This window comes from Cricetulus griseus, chromosome 2, assembly GCF_003668045.3.
Source record: "Cricetulus griseus strain 17A/GY chromosome 2, alternate assembly CriGri-PICRH-1.0, whole genome shotgun sequence".
Classification (NCBI taxonomy): Eukaryota; Metazoa; Chordata; class Mammalia; order Rodentia; family Cricetidae; genus Cricetulus; species Cricetulus griseus.
In genome coordinates, this window is record NC_048595.1 from 331,142,652 (window position 1) to 331,166,491 (window position 23,840).

Consider the following 23,840-nt stretch of genomic DNA (forward strand, 5'->3'; position numbering starts at 1 on the left):
CAATGCAGTTCTGCTGCACACAAGCAAACTCAGTGGTGGAATAATAGTTTTAAACAAATAAATTCCTATTTACTTCCCATATTTAGGTATTCTCTTTTCCTCGTGGTATTTGAATGTCTTTAAGGAGTATAATCTTTACTTTTTATACATATGTGAATATGCGTGTACATGTGCTCATGTGTGTATGGATGCATATATGTGGGGGGCATGTATATACACCTGTGTGAAAATATATGTGGAGGCCAGGGGACAACCTTGAGTGTCATCTTTAGCAATGCCATCTGCATCTTTGAGATGGGGTCTCTCATTGGCCTGGAGCTCAGCAATTGGGTCAGAATAGCTGACCAGCAAGGGATCCTCCTGTTACTGCCTGTTCATGGGTGGGGTCACAAGCTCATACCAGCATGCCTAGAATTTTACATGAATTCTGGATATTAAACTCAGGTCCTACGGCTATGAGGCAATCACTTCATGACTGTCCTAATTAGCTTTAAATATCAATTTGACACAGTCTAGAGCCATCTGAGAAGAAAGTCTCCATTGAGGATTGCCTAGATCAGATTGGCCTGTTGGCATGTCTGTGGAGGGATTGTTTTATTAATTGATATAAAAGGTCCCAGCAATTGTGGGTAGTGCTGTGCCCTGGGCAGGTGGTCTTGCACTATATACAGGTTAGCTAAGCATGAGCCTGAGAATAAGTCAGCAAGCAGTATCTTCCATGTTTTGTGGTACTTCCTTGGCTGTGATTGAGGTAATGCTGCATGGACTAGCAAGCAGGCTTGCCTTCAGGGTCTTGCCTTGAGTTCCTGTCTTGATTTCTTCAGTGATGGACTATAACCCGTAAGACAGAGGGAAGAAAAAAAAACCCTTCCCTCCCTTCATTTGCTTTTGGCCAGAGTGTTTTATAGCAGCAACAGAAAGGAAGCTCAAACATGCACTGAGCTATCTCTATCTCTCCAGTCTCTGAATATATTACTTACAGAAGAGTTATCTGTAAAGGACTAATAAACAGTCTTAGGGTTTCCATTGCTGTGAAGAGACATCATGTCCGTGGCAACTCTTATAAGGGAAAACATTTAATTGGGGCAGACTGACAGTTTCAGAGGTTATTATTGTCCTGGCAGGAAGCAAGGTAGCATGCAGGCATATATGGTGCTAGAGAGGTAGCTGAGAGTTTTAAATCTTGATCTGCAGGCAACAGGAAGTGAACTAGGCACAGCTTAAGCATAAATGAGACCCCAAAGCCTGCTCCCACAGTGACACACTTCCTTCAACAAGCCCACACCTACTCCAATAAGGCCATACCTCCTTTCCCTATGGGGCCATTTTTTTTTCAAACCATCACAACAATTAACTGTCAAAATGCTGCTTGTTGCCACGTGTACTGTTTAGTTTTATGTCTGCTTGACACAAAGTAGAATCATCAGAGAGAAGGGAGACTTAATTGAGAAAATGCCTCTGTAAGATCCAGTTCTAAGGCATTTTCTTAATAAGTGGTCAATGGGGGAGGGACTAGCCCATTGTGAGTGGGACCACCCCTGGACTGGTGGTCCTAGGTTCTATAAGAAACAAGGCTGAGCAAGCCATGGGAATACAGGTAATAGCACTCCTCTATGGCCTCTGCATCAGCTCCTGTCCAGGTTCCTGCCCTTACTGCTTTTTATGATGGACTATTTTAGGAAACTGTGAGCAAAATAAACCCTTTCTTCCCCAAGCTGCTTTGGTCATGGTATTTCATCATAGCAATAGTACCCTCTAACTAAGACAACATATGCTCAGCTTACCATTTGGATGATCTCATTTAACCTTATGACATCACCATGTTCCAGATGGAAAAACTGATTCTTGAAGGTTAAGCAACTTGCTTTCATGAACCATGGAGCTTGGGTTTGAATCTCTCATCACCTGTATCATCAGAGTTTAAAGAGCATACACATAAAAAAACCCGCTTCCCCAAATAATGGTAAGTTTGTCTTGTTCTATAGCTGCTTTCTTCAGGGATGTGTTGGGGAGGGGGCTATTTTAAGAAACACCCAAGGCTCACAATGTCTCTCCTTAAGGTCCTATAAAAATTTTGTAAACCACTGTGAGAGGGGAAGCATTCAGTGGGACCCCAGTTATGTAGCTTTTATGAGTCATCACCCTATGGGTGAAGGCTTTTTGTTGAGCCATCGCCCATACTGGGGGAAGGCTTTTTTGGTGCAATTGCTGCATCATCCATTCTCCTTAAATTACCTTGATCAACTCAATGGTCATTAAACTGATCTTGGATGCAATCTCTTATTGGTTACTCTCCAGGATGAATAAAAATAGCCTCTCCAGGATATGTATCACAACACAGCCAGAGAATTTCCCTGCAGTGTCACTCCTTCTGGAAGCTATCATTTAAAGAGAGCTTCCAAGACCCTTTGGGTTTAAAGGAGAAGGGAGGTGCATGGATTTAGGTGGCTGCACAACAGAATGACCTCTTTGGCCCACCTCTGATTTTCCAAGATCCCTTCTCTCCCACTAAATATGCCTCAGCATTATTAGCTGTGGTTGTCTGTTAGGATTGTCTCTCCCATAAAGGGTTTATTGTCCCACTGGTATGGGAGAGCCAGAAACACTGGTATCTTCCTACTTGGAAAAGATTTTTTTTCTACTCATAGCAGCTGTCTTGAAATATTCTCTGTAGAGCTGGTCAGAGCTGTCATCTAGCTTGTAGCTGTTGCCAGTTGGAATAGCTACATAAAGGAATGTGACCTTTATGTGGATTGGTTTCTTGGGTAGACACTGTGAAGAACACCAGACTTAAAGTCATCATAAACAATGGATTTCCCATAAAACCTGTGAACATTTTAATTTCTCCTCATTTTAGAGCCATCTAAATTGGCTGGAGACCACATTCCATCTTGAAATGATGCAAATGATGGATTAGAAGTCATTTAAAAAAGAGGAACAAGGGATGTTCTACAGGGAAATAATCCTATCTTCTCTCTTTGACAATTTAACTATTTTCTCAAAATTAAAAGCTCTGAGTTTATTAGCAATCACTTCTTTAGCTTGTGTAAAGAAATTCAAACATTTGATGTTTCCCTATGTGCTAATTAAAAGGGCTTCATTTAAATGGTGCATTGGTCCCAATACCAGTGATATCTAATTAGGATCATAAAGTGCTGAGCCTGAAGGGACTTTATTTAATCAATTCCTTTCATCTTTTAGGGGCAGAAGCAAGCTGTTGTAGTGGCTTGCCACACTTCAGGGACAAGAGCTATAGCTCTGCACCCCACTTGGTTCACAGTTGTTCAGCATCAAGAAAATCAGTACTTGAGGGTAGCTGGAGTTTTCTGTAGACCACTAACGTGGTAACAGGATTAGACTTCAGTTGTATATTTGCTAAGCCTATAGAAGGAAAATAAAATAGCCCTCTGTCCTAAAGATAAGACCAAGGATGCTTTAGAGGCTGGCAGAGGAGCCCTATGGCCCTGGTTGGGCTCCCTGGTATAGTAGTGTCTGGTGAAATCTTACTATGAACCACACATGATGTTCAATACTTAATCATCAGTCTGCAAAGTCATATTATAAGCTTATAAGATCTTCAGTTTATACACAGAGACAAATAGGACTTGTAAGTGACTTTTCCAAGGTCCTACACAATGCCAGTTACTAGTACCCTAGCTAGCATTTGTAGCAGGGCTTTCCAGATAGCCAACTATGTTCTTAGAGATGACAATTGAATAGAAGCCCTTCTGGAAGACATTGGTGATGGTTAAAATCTCTTTGGGAGCCTGTTTGTGCTTTTAGACTGATTTATGTTGGCCTACAGAGCCTGAGCTGACTTGATCATAAATTCTACCTCCAGTGCTTTGTTCAGAAAGAGTCAGTCTGGGCTAATATTGACTTACATTCTGAATGCAACATCTAGAAAGTATCTTAGTTAGGGTTTTATTGCTGTGCAGAGACACCATGACCACATCATCTCTTATAAAAGTAGACATTTAATTAGGGGCTGGCTTACAGTTCAGAGATTTAGTCCATTAGCATCATGGCAAGAAGCATGGTGGAGTGTAGGCAGACATGGTGCTGGAGAGGGGCTGGGAGCTCTACACCTGGATCCTCAGGCAGCAGAAAGAACAGTGAAATACTGAGCCTAGGTTGAGCTTCTGAAACCTTAAAGCCCACCCACACTGTGACATACTTCCTCCAACAAGGCCACACCTACTTCAACAAGGCCACACCTTCTAATAGTGCCACTCCCAATGGGGGCCATTTTATTTTTTCATGTTTATATTTTATGTTTATAAATATTAAGTTGACAGGTTGCTTTTGGTTACAAGCATGGAACCTAACTCCAGGTAGATTCGGTTAAAAGGGGACTTGAATGGTTTATGCAAAAACAACCCAGAAAGGAATAAGGTGCAGCTGGTTTCAGGGATGAATGGAGATGGTAGATCCCAATCCCAGGTCAAGAGCCACAGCCCTTTTCTATGTCTTGCCTTCTTTTTGTGCACTAGCTTATTTGAAATGTCTGAGACCAAAGCTATCCATAGTTTCTCGTCCTCCCCTCTGGAGAGCTGCAGGCAGCCTTCTTACATGTTTTCAATGGGAATCTTCAGATTAGAAATGACTGGCCCTGCTCCAGTCAGGAACCCCTCCTCCCCAGCCCATCATGTTGACTGAGGGGTGGTCTTAGAAGTGGGTGCCAACTCCTATTTCCCCACACAAGGTGGGGCAGGCAGTAGAATGCAGTCCTGCTAAAGGAAGGCGAGGCTCCCAGGATCATGGAAGGCTGCTGGGTAGACAAAACATATTTTTTAGAAGTGGAACAGTAGCCTCACAGATTTTCTGCTGCAGAAAAGGTCAAAATGTGATTCTATGATTAAAAAGCATTTTATTACAGAACTAAAAAAGGGAACGAAAGGGAAATGAAGTCATCGTTGGTTTTACTAGGAACAAAGCAGGACTAACATTGACTGTCCTGGTAGCCAGAGAACTGGCATTTTGACAACCGCGGGCGTTGAAAAAAATGTAACCCAGGGAAGCCAGTTTTGGAGAGCCCCGAAATCCTCCAGTCAAACCATCTCCCAGGGGCGCTACTTGTATGGAAGTTCTTCTCTCTGTGACTTATAACCATGACTCCCAAGGTAGGAAATGATAGCGGCCACATGTCAAATCTTAGACATTAATTATTTTGAGAGGTAGTTGCTCCAAAAGTTCAGATTTAACTTAGGGACCAGGTTTTAAAAGAAACAAAACTAAGGCTCATATTTGCAAAAGAAATGGCTAGGCTACCTTCTCTCCTGCTGTTCCCACTGCTCATCCAACACATACTCACAAACATCTACACAGATGGCCCGCTTTAGAATAAGGCCGAGAAAAACGAGCCCCTTGTCCTTTTGAGATGTGCTTTGGTCAGAGGAACCGGTTGTTTCAAGTCCAGCTTGGGTCCTGCCCTACCCTTCCCCCACTCCCCCACCAGCCTGTTGTCCAGAGGTCTCTCTCCAGTCAGGCACACCGAGCTCCAGATCTGTAATCAGGGGAGGGGGCCACCTACTCCTTGTCCCCTCTGTCGCCTGCATTGCGTTGGAGCCCACACCCTAGCCCCCTCTGATTTCACCCAGGCGGCCAACCAGCGCTGAACCCGCGCAACAGCTGCAGGTAGCAGAAGTGCCCCGCCCCGTCGGGCCGCGCGGCTGGGGACGCCGCCCCTCGCCAGGCTCCGGGGCGCACGGCGGGCAGTGGCCCGAGCAGGTAGAGCTCGGCGTGGCCCCGGGACAGCCTGGCGGGATGGGGCGGCCGGGGGTCCGTTGCCTCGTGCTGCTCGCCGCCTGCCTGGAGCTCTGCGGGCCGCGCGGGGCGCTTGGAGGTACGCGCCCCCAACTTCCCTTCCCCGCCCCGGGCGGGCCAGGCCAAGCTGCACTGAGCAGAGGGGTGGGCGGTTGGGTTGGAGCGCGGGCCGGGGAGGTGGCTGGGCGAGCCAGGCGAGCGGCCTTCGGGACCCGAGGCGCGCTCAGGCTCTGTGTCCCCGAGCTGGGCGTAGGGGAGGACGCAGAGCGGCCCTGCGCACAGGCGTCACCAGGGCCGACCACTTCCAACTCCCAGCCCGGGCCTGCGCCCCACCTCCACGCCGTCAACTCCGGGACTCGGAGTTTTAAGGTCGGCCATCTGACCAGCAGAATGGCCGACTCCTGTGGGCGGCCCCGGACCTGCAAGTCCTTTTTAGTTCGGCCAGGGAGCTATTTGGTCTTATGTGACTTGGTAGGCGTTGGGGACCCCAGTTCCTCTAGGATATTCTTTGACCCCCTGGCTCCTCGTCCCTTAAGACCCACCATAGAGGGCCTTGACTTTTCTAACCCCAAATATATAAAGTGATTTCTTTTTCCATGGTGTTTTGCCTACCTTCCAGATTACTAGCCATGTGCTTCTTTAAACTTTTACATGAGTGGGCCCCAGTTCCTGGGCCTTCCCACCTTAAATTCAACAAAAGACTTCCAGAAGTTCCAAATCACAGGAGTTGCATGTCTGTAGTATTTTCTATCAGATTCTGAAGACTTAAATTCATTTTCAGGGTAATGCTCCGGGGCCATCTATGTCCTGGAGGATACCTCACCCTTCTTTTCCAGGTGGTGAGGAGGCTGCTTGGATAGTTCTACCTTCATCATCTTCCCTCTTATTTCCTAGGTCCTCACCTGCAGGCTTTCCTGCCCCTTCTGGTTCCAAGGGTGGGTGTGGCAAAGGGCTGAAGGTCAGGACCTGACTCCAGAGGACAGTGAATAGTGAAGGGAGCCATTAATAGTGTGGGGGCAAAGAGAGGTCCCTGGCTTAGCAGTCAGTTAGGCTTCAAACCCAAGGGCTGTCTTCTGTTTCCAGTTACTCTGCACGGTTACTTCTCTGAGTCTTGGTTTTGCCTCTGTAAATTTACTATGGTAATTATGTCTTCAGAGAGGCTTAACCAAAACAGCCCTTAGCACACTGAGAATGCCCAATAAACACTCATTTCCAGCCTCCCCTAGTCATTATTCCCTGTTCCTCCTCTTCAATGCAATGAAAAAGGCTAGGAGACACTAGGTTGTATACTCCTCTAGGCTAGGTACGTAACTTCGCTGTTGAGTAAAGAATTCCACAGCAGGCACTTTAACATTTATGTTCTTCATCCATGACCCTGACAACATGACAAATATTGTAGGCAAAAATCTGGCCAAAATCTACTTGGTGGTGGTTGGAAGAATATTTTATTATTATTCTTTTCTGTGGATGGGTTGCATGTGGGGAGAAGAGGAAGCCCTGAGCTCCACTATGTCAAGAACCCCAGAGCCTCAGATACATACAGGAATAGCAAAGTCTTCCCCTTGTCCCTTTGGTAAGGCTAGGAGGGAAATGGCAAAGCCTTCCCCTGGTCCATGTGTGAATGTGACAGTATGTGTAGAGAATGTCCTCTACAGCCCCCCCTCCCCCCAGTTTTGGCCTACAGAGACTGCTCCTGATATTAGCTCAACCTGTCTGTCTCCTTGATCCAGCTGGGTACCACAAACCCTGCCTCTATTTATCTGTATGTAGTAACAATAACTGTGTCCCTCTGTCAAGCTTTATATAATAAATGTGCTGAGCTTCTGGGTCAGACCATCTGACCCCAGCCAGCGTCTGTCTGTGTGTTCATCTGCCTTTTCTTCTTTTCCCTCCCACCCCAGTTGGATCCAAGTCCTTACAGTTGTGCATGGATGTAGCTATGGGTGTTTTACCTGCATATATGTCTGTTTCCTGTGCATGTGCCTGGTGTTGGGAGAGACCAGAAGAGGGGATTGGATACCCTGGAACTGAAGTTACAGTTGTGAGCCACCATATGGATTCTGGGAATTGAACCCTGGTCTTCTGGAAGATCAGCTCATGCTTGTAATTGCTGAGCCACCCCTCCATTCCCGAGAATATTTTCCTGAGTTGCCACATGTGTAATTGAATTCATTTTACCCCCTTGTCTCCTTGTGGAATTCAGGGTGTTTCCTTGAACAAATGAATCGCCCAAGGTGAGCTCTGTTCCTAGTCCTTGAAGGGTGCAGGGTGATGGATAGGTCAGCTTGGCAAGTCACCACGGCAGAAGCCATCTTTGTCTGTCAGTAGATATTGTCTAGTAAAAGTACTTTTGGTGCACATGCCTCATGTATTTTTATTTATGAATCATACTATTATCATTGACTACTTTCTGAAGGTAATAAGATGTACATTGCACTGGATCCATATTATCAGTGGTTTGTTTTGTTTGTTTCTAATTTTGGCCACCTTCTTGTCAAATATTTCTTTTGCATTCCAACAAGGCTGAATGGGCACCTGTTGTTTGGCATTGCAGCTCTTTTCATTTTTTATAATGTATCTTTACCCATGACTTGTGTGAAAGAATTTTTAAAAACATCTTGTATTAATTATTCTATGAGAAAACACCCAAGGCTGAATTTGTTTAAAGAGGTTTCCTTAGCTCATGACTTTGGTGCTGGCTCTGGTGAGGGAATCCTGGCAGTTAGCTTTATGCCAGGAGCCTGCATAAGTGTGAGAGGAGCCAGAGAATGTTCAAGGTGGGGTGCGTTGGGCATTTTAGAACACTTCTCTCCAGAGCTAACAAGGATTCCCTGAGAACTACCCCAATCTCTTTTGGGAGTGATGCCTCAAGTGTCCCCATGATCTCCTACTAGCGGCCACCTTTTAATGTGTCTTTTTGGCATAGTAGAGACTAGGTCCCCAACTCTTAAACTGTTGGGTTATACAGAACATGACTTTTTCTTTTCTTTTCTGAGGATGTGTTTGCTTACAGCGAGATAATGTAATTGATGGACCTAGTTAAGCAGGCATGCCTGCATGTGGTGTAAGTGACTGCCAAGAGAGGAGAGGAGCACCAGTCCACTTTCCAGAGTTCCCTGTTTGCTTTTGGAAGGCTTGTGCAACAAGCGGTGGACAGCCACTTCACACGACGTCAGTGGAGACAGAATTTCAACCACATTGAAACAAATGGAGTTCATTTTTGTTGTTGTTTGGGTTTTTAGATGGCAACTACCTCAGATGTCCCTATATATTCTTTTGTCTTTGTGGTAAATATCCTGGCACTCCTTTTATGATTGGGGTCTCAAAACTGGTGCACAGATTCAGATTCCTTTAGCAGCTGGGGTGACAGCAGATGGCACGTGGCACAGAGTGCTGGATCCTCACAGTTCAAACACCTACCGCCTGACCATGGGTGCACAAAAGATAGATAAGGGTTGTAGAATTACAGCAAGGGCGTTAGAAGGCAGGTGCCATGGAGAGGGAGAGGATGGAAGAGCTGTCAATCTCAGATCTTAGGGGAGGGCATTGTCACTCTGGGAAGGACGCCTGGGTCCAGCATGGACATACACTTCTGAGGAGGAAGCTGGGAAGCACATACCATATGTAGAGCATGATTGGTTGGGCATAGGCTCTGTGGCACAGCAGAGGGAAGCTTCTGGCACAACCAGGGCAGACTGAGCTCCAGGACTGCTCCACTCAGTTATTCAGCAGGGACTGTTTGCGTCGGAGACTACAGGAACAGCCTCCCCCAGAGTAGTGCCAGACGCAGGAATCCTTCACAAGAGGAGGTAAGGGTGGAGTAACTGCTGGTTTTGCCTTGGTAGCCCAAGGATCTAGCCCAGAGCAATTGCACCAAGGCTAATAATTTGGGTAAACTTGAGAGTTGAGAGCCTAGTAGGTTCACGGTTTGCAAAGAGTCAAAGGGGCTGTACATGGCTGGACCTAGATCAACCTGGAAACTGGAGATGTTTTAGTGTGTCTGAACTTGCTGCCCTTTGCTTTCTGTCTTCCTCCAACTATTTCGACAATACATTTAGCACAGGGGCTTGGTGCCAGAGTTGCCCTTCACAGCTCACCGAACATCTGGCAAACCTGCACTGCAGCCATAGAGCAGATTTTAGTTAATTGATTTCCTACTTGGTTTTAAATTTAATGGAGCAGAGTTTTGTGTTCATCTACAGGGAAGTTGTGTAGGGTAGTTAGGATGTTTCTGCTAAGTTATGTCTTGCTTGTAAATTTTCTTTCTTCAGAAGAGCTGGTTAAAGTTAGCTGACTCTTGAATAAACAGTCCACTTCAACTTGATGTGGATACAATATCCACAGTATATTAAAACTCTAGAGATTGTTAAAAATGACCTATAGGGCACAATTTGCATTTCCAACTGATTTACTGAGCTTAAATTACACAAGATGAGTGTGACGTCTTTTCCAGTGCAGGGCTCTTCTAAGAACTTCATCTTAGGATTTTGTATGATGCCAGAGAGCTTTTGTTTTTTTTTTTAATTTTTCTTTCCAATTTTAATTTTAAACACAAATTTCTATACCCATGATTCTCCTGGAATCCATTTCTAAGCACAGCAGTGTGTTAAAGGACAGGATATAACATTACCCCAGATAATAAAGTTATAGAAAAGTATTCTAATTTTCAGTGATGGCAAATAGACCTGAAGCATTTTTCAAAATAATTAATTTATATCCTCGTTCACAGAACCACCTTCCCTTGTGCTGTCAATTCTTCGTTTTCTCCCACCATTCCTCCTGTTCCATCCCTAAGTTTTGCCTGGAAGCCCCTACTCCATGTCCTTTAGCCAGACTGAGTGAGTCAGCTATGGTCTGATGATTAGAAATTGTGATTGCTTGATTATCTATTGTGGTTTGAATGTGAAATGCCCCACCTCCCCCCATAGGTTCATTTGTTCAAACACTTGGCCCCCAACTGGTGGTGCTGTTTGGAAAAGTGTGGAAACTTCAGGAAGTGGAGCCTCACTGGAGGAAGTGTCACTTGGGGCAACCCTTGAGGCTTACTGGCCTGGCCTCACTTTTCACTCTTCATTCTGAGTGTGGATGCAGTGTGACCAACTAGCTTCCTGCTCCTGCCACCACAGTGTCTCTGCTTGCTTCCATGTCTTCCTTGCCAGGAGGAAATGTGTCTATCTGAAACTGTAAGAAAAAATAACCCCCTTCTCCCTTAAGTTGCTTTCCTCAGGTATTTCAATCACAGCAATGAAAAGTAAAACAGCAGCAGTCTCGTGTTTACCTTTTAATCGTCAGTACCAAAGGAAATCCTTGGGCTCCTTTGTGGACCTGGGAAAGACAGATTGCTTTGATTTCTCTTGTTCCCTTGTTCTGTAGGTCACCCAGAGCAGCTCCCATCCTACCATCTCCACCATTGCAGGGCACTCTTCTTTCTGGGAACCTTTTTACTCTCATAGGCAGCCAGCTGTTAAATTAAGTATTTACCTTCTGCTCTTGACAATGCTTGGCACATGCTAAGCACTCAGTAAAGAGTAAGTCAAACCCAAATCCAAACCAAAACAAACACAAAAAACCGAAATCCAACAAAAAACTAGGAAGAGTTTGGGAGAATGAGTTAGAGTCAATTGTAGCGTAAATATGATGACTGAAAATTGTCTCTTGGGAGAAATCGCAGGCCAAAATAAATATTTGCCTTCTAGGAGCACTGTGTTTTAGCTACCTTCTTACCAAACAGCATTGGCATTGTGCATTTTACCACTTATTTCAGCACACAGCTCAAGGACAGCATCTTCAGATTTCTGTTCAACCTGATTAGACGCTAGAATGCCTTCACCGTAAGTCAGATCTCCTTTCCCTATGGGAACTGATTTCACTTGCTTTCCTGTTTGTTCTTTTTTTTTTTTTTTTTAAGAAATGGGTGGTTTTTTTTTTTAAGATTTTATTTATTTATTATGTATACAACATTCTGCTTCCATGTATATCTGCACACCAGAAGAGGGCACCAGATCTCGTAATGGATGGATGGTTATGAGCCACCATGTGGTTGCTGGGAATTGAACTCAAGACCTCTGGAAGAGCAGTCAGTGCTTTTAACCTCTGAGCCACCTCTCCAGCCCCTCCTGTTTGTTCTTATTCTGAGACGTGTATCAGGGGCCGAGAAGATGGGGTCAACCTGGAGGTAACTGAGGACATCAAGGGGCTTCAGATGGTCAAACCAGAAGTTTTAAACCCACTTCCTTGTTTTCCTCTGGAGACATGGAATTTTCCAGCTGCCAGCTAGGACTGGAATTGACTAGTGCCAGAGAGGTGAAACGTGGGAAAATATAAGGATATTGTTTACGAATGCTATTTAGTCATCTCAGCAGTAGATCTTATGATTTAGAAAACATTTCCTGGCTTTGAACGCTTAACAATACAGCCTGTCAGCAATTGGGATGTGGAGACATTCAGGAGAATAAACTCCGCTGACTGGGAGGTTTATGGTTGCTTGCTTTATCTTAATGACTTTAACTCTATATTCTGACACTGAGTTTACTTATTCATATGTTTATTGACATTGATTGGCCTTTTGAACATATTTTTATAAGTTATGTGTGTTACAAGTACAAACAGGGGGTACTGATCAATTCCAGCCTCCCTTTATTCTCCTTCCTCCAAGCTCCTAGTTATCTCTTTCCTACATTAAGGATGGAAAAAAACAAAAGAAGATAAAAAGATAAAAAAGACTTCCACAGACAAGACAGAACATGTTTGCTTATTACTTCACTAACCTAATGTTCCCTGGTTCCACCCATTTTGATGTAATTTATTTTATGGCCAAATAATAATATAATATAATATAATATGTATCTAAACATTATCTGTCAAACATCTATGTATCATATATCAGTTATCCACAATTTATCTAATTTCATTTATGCATTTGTCTGCTGCTGATTTTTCTTAGCTACTGTGAGTAGTTCTGCAGAAAACATGGACATGTATGTAAGTCATCCCTTGCTTACCTTCCATCCCTTGGATATTTTGTCAGAATGGGAAGGCTGGGTCCTATGGTAGATCTATTAACTGTTTTGAGGAATCTCCATATTGATTGTCCTAATTTACATTTCTTAACAACTGTTCCTTTGCTTCTGCATATACTTAGCAGCATTTGTTATTGTTTTGTTAATAGTCATTGTAATTGTGGTAAGATGATATCCTAGTTTTGAATTGAATTTTCCAAGTCACTCATCACATCAAACATTTTTCACGCATCTGTTGGCCATTTGTATTTCTCCTTTTGAGAAGTGTCTGTGCAGATCATTAGTAGGAACTTGTTTACTTTGCTCTTGAGCCTTTGAGTTCCTTGTGTATTTGGATACCAGTCTCCTGTCAGGTGGATAGTTGGCAAATATCTTCTCTCATCCTTTAAGTTGTCCCTTCTGTGTCAGTTGTTTTTATTCTGAGGTAACTCAGTCTTTGCTGGTTTTTATGTGATTTTGGAGTCCTTCCACTTGATAATTCTGAGTCGATTTTTGTACAAAGGTGAGAGATGAGGGTCAAGTTCCAAGGTTCTGCTTTCCCAGTACTGTCTCTCCAATGTATGTTTTTGATGCCTTTATTGGGAATCGATTTGTTTCTGGGATGCCTATGTCCCATTGGTCTTTGTGTCTGTTTGTGTACCTGTGCCACGATGTTTGGTTACCATTGCACTGTAGAATTGTAGAATCAGGTATTGTTATGCCTCAGACCCTTAAAAAATATTTGGAGTCTTTGGTATTTAATATAAAATTTAGGATTTTCTTTCTAGCTCTGTGAAGAGTATCATTGGTATTTTGATAGAAATTACCTTGAATCTGCAAATCACCTAAGATGGCATATAGACATTTTAATAATTTGAATTATTCCAATTCATGAACATGAGATGCCTTTCTTTTCTGTGCATGTTTTCAATTTCTTTCTAATTTTCCTTTCACTTCCGTGGCTAAATTTATTTCTAGGTATTTTATTTTATCACTTTTGTTTATTTATTTTTTTAAAAAACCCTTTGCTTCACTGATCTTTTATCTGTTTTTAGAATATATCTTGTTTAATTTTTCCCTGGTCTTTGTTATTTCTTTCCTTTTACTAACTTGGGGTTTGATTTACTCCTAGGTCCTTGAGATGTATCATCAGGTTGTATGCTGAGAATTCTTCATTTATTGTAAAATGTAGTAAAAAGAAATCTTGTGATACAGGCAGGAAGTGACATAGCAGGCAGGCTCATATATAAGCAGGGACAATAAGGAAGTCGCCCCTTTTCTCTTTGCTCTTGCTTTATACTCTAGATCAAATGACGTTAGTAGGCATGGCAATGCAATATGATAAAATATTTCTTACGCCAGGCGGTGGTGGTGCACGCCTTTCGTCCTAGCACTCAGGAGGCAGAGGCAGGTGGATCTCTGTGAGTTCGAGACCAGCCTGGTCTACAAAAGCTAGTTCCAAAGCCACAAAGAAACCTTGTCTCAACTCCCCCCCCCCAATAAAATATTTCTTACTTTCTAAGAGGCTGGACCTTTGGTTGAACCTCACAGCCAGAGGTTGAACCTCACAGCCAGAGTTACTAACACACCTTGAGGACACTTAAGACTATAACCAGCCTGTTTGTTTAACACACCTTTAAGAGAACAATGAAACAATCAATCTTACTTGCCTTGTATGTCCATGTAATCAGCTTTTTTTTTTTTTTTTTGCTTTTTCGAGGCAGGGTTTCTCTGTGGCTCCAACAACTGGAGTCATCCTCCTGCAGGTGAGAAGGTAGTATGGTGCAGGACAATGATAGCAGAGCGTGGTTCCCAACCTCACTAATACTGCAACCCTTTAATACAGCTCCTCATGTTGTGCTGACCCAACCATAAAACTGTCTCGTTGCTACTTCATAACTGTCATTTTGCTACTGTTATGAATTGTAATGTAAATATTTTTGGAGATAGAGGATTTTCAAAGGAGTTGCAACCCACGGTTGAGAACCATTGTAGTAGAGGGATCTATGCCATTTGTGGATTATGGGGGTGGGATTGCATAAGTGCTTTGGACACTGTCTTCTGACCCCAAAGGGAGAGTAGAAAGCATCAAACTCAGCACAGGGTTTATCCATTGGTTGAGACTATTTGGGTGGTTCAGTACCTTCCGGCCTGGTATTGGCCCGAGTCCATGTATGGTTGCATACTCTTTGTTTCCAGTGGATAAACGCTGTGGACTCTCAGTTCTGGAAGGTGAACTCCCCATCATTCTATGTGAGATGTGAGATGTCTGTCCCTACAATGCTGGGTGTGGAGAAGTCTTAGATGCTAGGGTTACAGCTGCTGTGCTGGGTCAAGTTGGGTCTGTGAGGCTGCAGTCCTTCCTTCAACTATGGTGCCTGGTGATGAAAGTGAACAAGGGTTTACACTCCCTCCAGCACTATTAGACAACAACTCCCTCTTAAGCTGGGACCAAGCCACGAGAGCCTATGCTATGGAAGTTCAGGAGGAGAGGATGAGAATTCCTTTTTAAAAGCAAAGCTGCTATGTAGGCTCCAGTTTTCTGCCCTAACCAGTTTGCAAACCTGTGATGGCTAGGAAACGTCCCAGGAGTTATGATTGCCAGCAGTGGCCATCATGGAGTTTGCCAGGGCACTTACGTTAATTTTTTCCCCACACAGCAGAATCCCCCTCCCCTGGCTGGAAAGCCTAGTGGCACGAGATGGGATGCTTTATATTTCTTTCTATACTGTGATCCCAGGTCTTACAGAGTCTTTCAAGGGTTGACTGTCAGGGAGAGACCTTGCTGAGGTCCAGTTGTTTGGGGTCACTTAACTCCAAGAATGGCTCTTCAGCTCTTGCTGTGGCTCCTCCTTGTGGAAGAGGAGGTGAGTACTGGGCACATCTGTGTGGCCATCTTGCTCACCGAGACTGTCTCTTTGACTTTGGAAATGGGTCAACTTTTCTCTGAAAAAGGTGGTTGTAAACTCTAGGTGTAAACTCTAGGTCCCTTGAGACATATGGAAGGACCTGAGAAGGATGGGGCTCAGATGGTGAGGGACTCTGAGTTTCCAGAAACCTGCCATCTCCCTCTCTCTACTTTTGTGACCATTCTAACAGATATAGTGCTTATGGTATCTGGAAAACTCTGCAGAGGCTATATTCACCTTTGTAGAAACTTAATGTTTTGGTAATAAAAAAAAGCACAAATAAAACCAGAAAAACACCTAAACTGTTGCTTTTCCCCTTAGCTCTAACCAACCATTGACTTTTTCTAAATTCCTAAGCTAGATCCAATTTTGCTCAACTATAAAACGAAGGGTTTACTAAACCAGGGTAATCCAGTTAAATAAATGCATGCTTGCTCTACATATCTGTCAAGTCAGATTCCTTAGCCAGAGAGACTGAGATAGGAGGAATCTGAGTGATTTCTCCCATGGGAAAATGTAAAGAAGTGAGAGAAGCAATAGAGGGCAGGAGTCACAAAGCAAAGGTGTGGTGTCAGCTGATGCATTCTCAGCTTGATCCTACAGTGGCTCTAGATCATGCATGTTAACACTGAGCTCTGTCTCAATCAGTCACTGGCTAGTCTTCTGGGTTAACTGGTATGGTTTCCTAGAGTTTTTGCACAAGGCAATTCAATGGAAGGATGTGTCTGTGTAGCCTACCAAAAGGGGAACCAACAGAACTTATTATATCCCCTGTGTGCTAGGGACTGTGCCAGGTACCAGAGAGACAAAGATATACAAGATATAGTCTTCACCTTAGAAAACTCATGGACTAGTGCAGATGATGAATGCACAAATTGTCACTTCAATGGGTCACAGTTAAAGACAGGCTAGAGAACCTCAGAGAGCCTGTGTTTTTGGATTGACCTCTGGGTAAAGGGCAGAGAAGGAGGCTGATTGGGAAGAGAGGGGTTAGGCTGTGATGTCATCTCAGTGACAGTCTCAACTAGGCTAGAAGGTTCTGAAGATGCTGGGGACTGTTTTCCAATAGCATTCATACCAACCAGAGTCCAAAGTCCTTCATCAAAGTGCCTGTCTCAGAGTCTACCATGGGCTACCCCACATATCACTTGGATTAACTCTGTCATGTAAAGCCAGGGAGCCATATCTGAGTGGTAATTTTCCTTTACCTACTAATTCACTGTAGATCCTTATTCCAACTAATACTTCTTCTTGCTTCAGTGGCCACCTGATGTTACAACTCACTCCTTTGAGCCTTTGCCAGCATGCCTTGGTGACCACCTTCATTTATTTATTGCTAAGAGGCATCTAAGATAATTAAATGGACACCCTCTTTGAGTCTGCATTATCTATTCCACATCCAGGCAGCCAACCATGATTCTCCCCCCCATAGGTTGAGTCGTGACTTGCCCTTTGCTTTTGGATCTCACTGTTGGCAGAAGCAATGGGGTCTATCTTCAGAGGTCCCATAGTATCTTGTGGAGAGATACCTGCAACTCTGCAAACTCTGAGGTGCTAACCCACATCTGCTGAATCAGAGGGCTCAGGCAGGTCTGAGAGTCAAGCTGCTTGATGGCATCAGTGTGGATTTCCAGTTTCATATGGCAGTGTTCGGCTTTGATCTAACCAGAGCCTTCACCTTGTCAGATGGAGGTTGTTTAGCTGAGACTTTTTGAGCTTGGCCACTCTAATGATTGGTTCCTTGGTGTGAATCTTAACATCCTCTGTTCTCCTCCTGTGGGAAATGAGGACAAAGGTCATGATTGACACTAACCTCCCTTGGCTTGTCTTTCTGTCAGTACCCAGTTTCATTGTCCTCATAGTTATATTTGCCCTTTGCTTTTTATTGCTTAGCGTTTCATGGCTGGACTAGTATGCACTTTGTCACTGCTGTGCCATGCAAGTTCATAACTAATGAAACTTTAACATCACTGCCAGGATTTCCTGGGCCCCACCAATCGACAGTAACACTCATCCTAATTGTTATTTCAGTTGAGGGTGGTTCAGCGTCGAGTCCCTTCCAGAGTCTACTTTTTAAGGCTACTTCTAGTGCCAGTCAGGTTCCCTGGGAAGCTAAATCTGAGATGGAACTAATATGCAAGAGTTTTATCAGGGGGAGCTTTGAATCAAGTCTCGAACAAGGCAAGAGAGCAGACTTGTGCAGATAAAGAATTCAAGTTCCTCTTTAGGGTTAGTGAAAGCCCTGGTTGCTCCTTTGGAGGGTTCTAGTGAAGAGGAGCCCCTCAGAGCTGTCCCGAGATAGGGAAGAGAATGCTGTGTCTTGATACAGACATGCTGGGTTGGTGGGCCTCCCAAGACAGTGGGAGTGGACTTTGGCAAGGCAGCTTTCTTCGGCAGGGTCAGTCTATGAAGAGAATATAAAGCATAGTCACTGTATAGCAAGTTTACTGACCAGTATTTTTCTTTCCCAAAGCATCCTTTTATGGTGAGAGCTACGTGGGGCTCAGCATCACAGAAGTTTCCTCTGAATTGTCGCTTCAGTTGAGATTTCAAACGAGCAAGTCACAAGGCTTGCTGTTTCTTGCAGCTGGGAAAATTGACTATTGCCTAATAGAACTTCTGTCAGGAATATTACAGGTATTATTATTTTATCTTTAAAATATATAAGCATTCAGTTACTAGAGAACACAAAGCAACAGAAAAAGAAACAAGCCATTTCTCACTAGAATAAAGTGATATACCATTTATTTAGGGTGGGATTGTCTCCATTTTTTTCCACCGTGTCTTAAATATTCTGACTTTGGAAATTTTCACTTCAATATGAAATCCATAACTGTAGAAGATTTTCATGTCCAAATTCATTATTATTCTCCCTCCCTCACTTTGCCTTGCAATAATAACATACCAGAGGCTGGGTAATTTAGGTTACTTTATGAAGGAAATACACAGCAGATTCATTTCTGGGTGTGTAAGAGGATGATGGTAAAGTCTGCTTGGCTTCTGGTGAAAGGAGGAAGCAAGGGGCAAACCTGCTTTCTGACACCACCCCATGTTACCAATCCATTTCCTTAAGAGAACTCACTCTCCTGAAGAGCATTGCATTAAGCCCTTTTAAACATCCCAATCAGGTCTTTGAGGCCTCGGCCCCTCTCAGCCCTGCTGGGTTCGGTATTTAGGCTGCACCATTAGTAGGGCCAAACCATAGCAATGCCAGTCCCCCAGTAAAACACTCCGAGATGATTATCTTGATGAGGTTCATTAATTATGGCTCTTGTCTCTCTTAGGTGAAAATAAGCGTGGGCCCGGGTGAGCAGCTCCTTCTTTCTGAGCAAAGACTTCATGTGGACAATTTGGTTTGGCATTCAGTGGAACTGTACTATGGCAAGGATAAGGTTTTCTTGGTTGTTGACAAGCATTATGAGACAACTAGCCAACTGGATGGGGGGATGCATAACTTCACATTTCACCATGGAATCTATGTGGGAGGTCGTGGGGGACTCAATGTTCCTTACTTAGACAGAAGGACCCCCAACTTCCGAGGATGCATAGAGGGTGTGCTGTTTAACCAGAGGGAGGTCCTTACATCCCTTAGGTCTTTCCCTGGTTTCAAGAAGGTTTATGAGGTGTCACTGGGATGTAATGATGAGTTTTTTGCTGGGAAGAATGAAGCTATTAGCTTTTTCAGCTCTAGGTCCTATGTCACCTTTCCAGAATGGAGGGTACAGGGGGAAGGGACACTGAGATTTGCTGTGCAAACTGGAACCCAACAAGCCTTGCTTTCATTTCAGTCAGGTAGAGGAAGAGATTTTGTTGCCTTGGAAATACATGAGGGTCTACTGAAGGCTCATGTAGGAAGGGGGGAGACAAAAACTCAACTTTCATCTTTCCGCTTGGTTAGTGACAACAAGTGGCACATTGTTCAACTCAGAGTCACGAGGAGGCATCTGGACCTCATGGTAGATGAACAAGGGGTGAGAGCCACGCTGCCTCTGCAAAGCCAAGCGTTTGTTTCTGAAGGCCCCCTGTTTGTGGGAGGCCTGAATCACCGGATGTGGGAAACAGTGCGGGGGTTAGAACTTGTGTCTGTGCCTGGGAAATCTGTTCGAGGCATCTCTCTAAAAGGATGCCTGAGAGCCTTGGAAGCAAACTTGGAAAAGAGAGCATTAAAGGATGCGCTTGTTTCCAAAGATGTTTCTGCTGGGTGCACAAATGACAGTGTCCACGATACAGATCCTTCTGTGACAATGGAAGACCTGTTTCAGCCAGAGCCATCCCCTTCCACTGCAGTTCCCAGTGACAGCTCTCTTCTGAAAAATCAAAGTGGCAGCTTTTTGGTTTTGAATAAGTTGGAAGTCCAAGAAGGTGGACGGGCCTTACTGGGACAGAGGCATATAAAAGTGAATATGGACTTTACGGGACTGGGTATCAACTATTCCCAGATACTATTTAAAATACAGGAAATGCCAACTCATGGTTTCCTTCAAATAGATGTTCGGTCTGCACAAGAAATGGAGAGGACTTTTACTATGTTAGATTTGAGGCGTGGGAAAGTGTGGTATATCCACGATGGCTCGGAAGAGCCTACAGACTCTTTTACATTTGGGGTTTTTTCTAGCAGCAAGAGGGCAATACCATCCCAGTTGCAGGATCCCACTCCAAATGTTTTTAACATTATTGTCATTCCAGTGAATGACCCCCCATACCTTAAGCTCCCAGAAGGACACTTGCTTCTCTTCGAGAACTCTAAGAAACAACTGACTCCCAATGTGTTACAGGTGTCAGACCCTGACACCGACTCTCAGCATCTCAGACTTTTGGTTCTTAGCAATTTCAATGCAGATGTTGGGTTTTTAGAAAGTGCCAACAACCCTGGGAGAGCCATCAATGGTTTTACACAGGTGGATTTACAACATGGCAATATTTTCTACGTGCACAAGGGTAATCGAAACTCTCGGATTGTGCTGAGAGCAACAGACGGTGAGCTGGTTAGCAATACTGTGGTGTTACGGGTCATGGCTGTTCCTTGGGACTTTGAAGTGGCAGGTAGGAGTGACATGGTGGTACAACAGGGTGGAACAGTCCTGATCACGCAGAGTGACTTGTCAGTGAAGGTGAATGGTGAACAACATGACATGGACACTCTCTATGAGATCACTCGTCCACCTCAGTTTGGCCAAATTCAGCATCTGGGATCCAACGGGGAATGGGAACAAGTTAGTACCTTTTCTCAACGTTCCATTGACTGGGGTTGGATCCGATACTATAGTTCTTTCAAAGAACAGCAGCAAGGAAATGTTACAGATCACTTTAAATTTAAAGTGATCATAGAAGGGAGAGAAAGCAAAGAGCTCCTGTTTCCTGTCACCGTTCAGCTGCTGAAATTGACACTTCTAAAAAATATTCCTCTAGAGATTAGGAAGGAAAACAAGAAAGTATTGGATTCTGGCCATCTGCAGGCTGCAACAGAGAATGTGGAGGTAGCTGAGCAGGAACTATATTTCAAGTTACTGAGCCCACCTAAGAAAGGAAACTTGCTACTCGGCAATGAAGTTCTTCAAACAAGTTCAATTTTCAGTCAAAAAAACATTACAGACTCCAAAGTAAGCTATGAGCCTCAGGGGAGATCCAGGGAAGACTCACAGGATGCTTTTAGTTTTTCAATTATTGTAAAACACATAGAATCAAAAGATTATACTTTCAGGATAAACCTTAAAGCAGATAAAACTCACATCATTTTAACCAACACTGGGTTGTTTGTAAAAGAAGGAGAATGGACATTAATCACAAAATCAGAATTATTTGTTCAAACATCAGACAATCGTGTCTTCCAATATGAAGTCACAAAGAGTCCTCAGCATGGGAAACTGAAATTAGTCAGTTCTTCAGCTTCTCTGGGAAGTGACAGTAGCATCAATGGGTTCACAGATGAAGACATAGTGGGTGGAAAGCTGATATATGTTCACGATGACTCTGAGACCCAGTGTGATGAATTCATTGTTTTGGCCTCTGCCACAGATCTGGGTCAACAGGGAGGGGTCAGAAGTCTTGACTCTGAATACACATCTACAGAAATCAAAGTCAGCATTTCTATTGAGTTGAAGAATGATGAGAAGCCAGTACGAGTGGTTGATAAGGTATTTCATGTTGTGCGGGGCAGCCAGCGCTTACTGACACTAGCAGACCTCTGTTACCATGACCCTGACTTAAATTTTGATGATGGGCAGTTGCTCTACACTCGGCGTGGCATACCAAATGGAGATTTGGTGAAAGCCAGTGACCCGTCTCAGAAGCTCTACCAGTTCAGACAAGAGGACCTACAGGAAGGGCGTGTGCTCTTCAGGCATCATGGTCCAGACTCTGCCCGATTCCTGCTGTTTGTGACAGATGGTGTCCATTACACGTCATCCCTTTTCGAAGTCAGTGTGTCAGAGGCCTATGTCCACATAGTCAACAACACAGGGCTGCTTGTGTCCAGAGGGAGGGACAGCTGCTTCACAACAGCCAACCTGAGCATCACCACAAACCAAGATGTCAGAACAGACCATGAGTTTGAATTCCACATCTTGCAACCCCCCAAACATGGCAGAATCCTGGTCAACAATTCTGTGTTTCACTCATTTTCCCAGCATGACCTGAAGCAGGGATATGTGATTTATAGGCACAATGGCGATGGGAACTTCGATATGTTTAACTTGACAGCGAAAGTTAAAGATACCTACTTAGATGTGAGCATTTGTGTCCAAGTGTCCTTGGAGAGTCACCAACAGTACACTCAGATTCTGTACAGCAGGAGCATTACAGTTGAAGAAGGAAAACCAGTAAAACTGAGAAGTGGAAAGCTCCAGGTAGGCGTCATCCAAAGCACTGGGCATTCTTACTGGCTTAGACTAGTAAGGGGTAATAATCCATATGTTTGCTTCTGAGAATACCCTCTCTGTCTCCCCCCACCCCGTGTGTGTGTGTGTGTGTGTGTGTGTGTGTGTGTGTGTGTGTGTGTGTGTGTGTGTGACTGACAGTACTGGGAATAGCTCTATTGTATGTTTGCACACACTTATATACATATTTATGTGCCACTGAGATGAAAAGTTAGGAGGTTTGCAGTTTGATTCTGCCAGTTTTCCCACAATTGGAAATAAATCTGCACAGCGTTCAGCCTTATATTAAAGCCGTGTTTACGTACACATTCATGTGTGTGCCCATACTTAGTGTAGTATGAAGTAGGACTAAGGAAGGGAAGTATATATTATGATAAATTCAGAGATTTGTATTTTTATTTGTTGCTAACAGCAGTACTAGCAACATTTCATTTGATATGGGTTAATCTATGTTTCGGGGGAGTAGTAGTTTAACAAACATAAAAAGGATTTCCCATTGCACAGTCTCTTTCTTTATTTCTGGATGTGGCCATATTTAGTTTCCTGAAACTGATGTAGACCAGTGGAGCAGTACCAGGATGAGAGCAGAGCTACAGATTTCCCTCAGACTCCTACCTTGAAACTTCTAGTAGGCACAGCCTTATGGATCAGTTTGACCGGGCTGTTGTTTTTAGGGAATCTCCTCTAGGGTGTAGAATGGGCAAGCTGTATTTTTTAACAGTTGGCCAGACACACAGGCTGTTCGAACACTGCCTTTAGGACTGCAGGCAAGCTGTCCAAGAGTAACCAGTAATATCAGAGGTGCGTGTGAGCTACAATCAGTTTGGCAAATGAGGAGTCTTGATTAAGGGAATAGAAGGGACCAGCTTTTCTCATTTTTTTTTCAAGCTTAGAGAGTTAATGTGTTTCGCCACAAGGGGGCATGTTCCCTCTTGTGACTGTAAATCAGTTGCAAATACTGTTTCTAAATGGACTTTGCTGAATCAATAAAATGAAAATGCATAGGAAATGCTGAGCTACTGAAAGTAGAACTAAACGGAAAAATCACTTTCCTCTACAATTGTGTAATTTTAGTGATGCAACTATTCTTCCTTAAACCATCTTTGATTCTTTCTCTTTATAATTCCCTGCCGTGATGCTGGAGATCAAATCCATGGCCTTGCACATGCTAGATGCTAGGCAAGCATCCAACCCTCTCCTTATGACATCTAATTCTTTTACCTTAATTTTTAGAATATTCAGGGATTTTACTGCTGTGTGCAAATGTTTCATAGCTACTCAAGTGCTGTTGA

The 23,840-nt window shown here is 43.8% G+C and overlaps 1 protein-coding gene across 1 annotated transcript in view; it reads left to right on the forward strand.

The window, feature by feature from the left end:
* The window catches only part of LOC113834187 (chondroitin sulfate proteoglycan 4), a 91,479-nt gene that overhangs the window by 9,410 nt on the left and 58,229 nt on the right, over positions 1–23,840 (forward strand). Inside the window, exons 5-8 of the mRNA XM_035438785.1 lie at positions 5,601–6,237; positions 17,251–17,365; positions 18,147–18,310; positions 18,958–22,518. Coding sequence (XP_035294676.1) covers positions 5,601–6,237; positions 17,251–17,365; positions 18,147–18,310; positions 18,958–22,518 — 4,477 coding nt within the window. The remainder of the gene's footprint in view (positions 1–5,600; positions 6,238–17,250; positions 17,366–18,146; positions 18,311–18,957; positions 22,519–23,840) is intronic.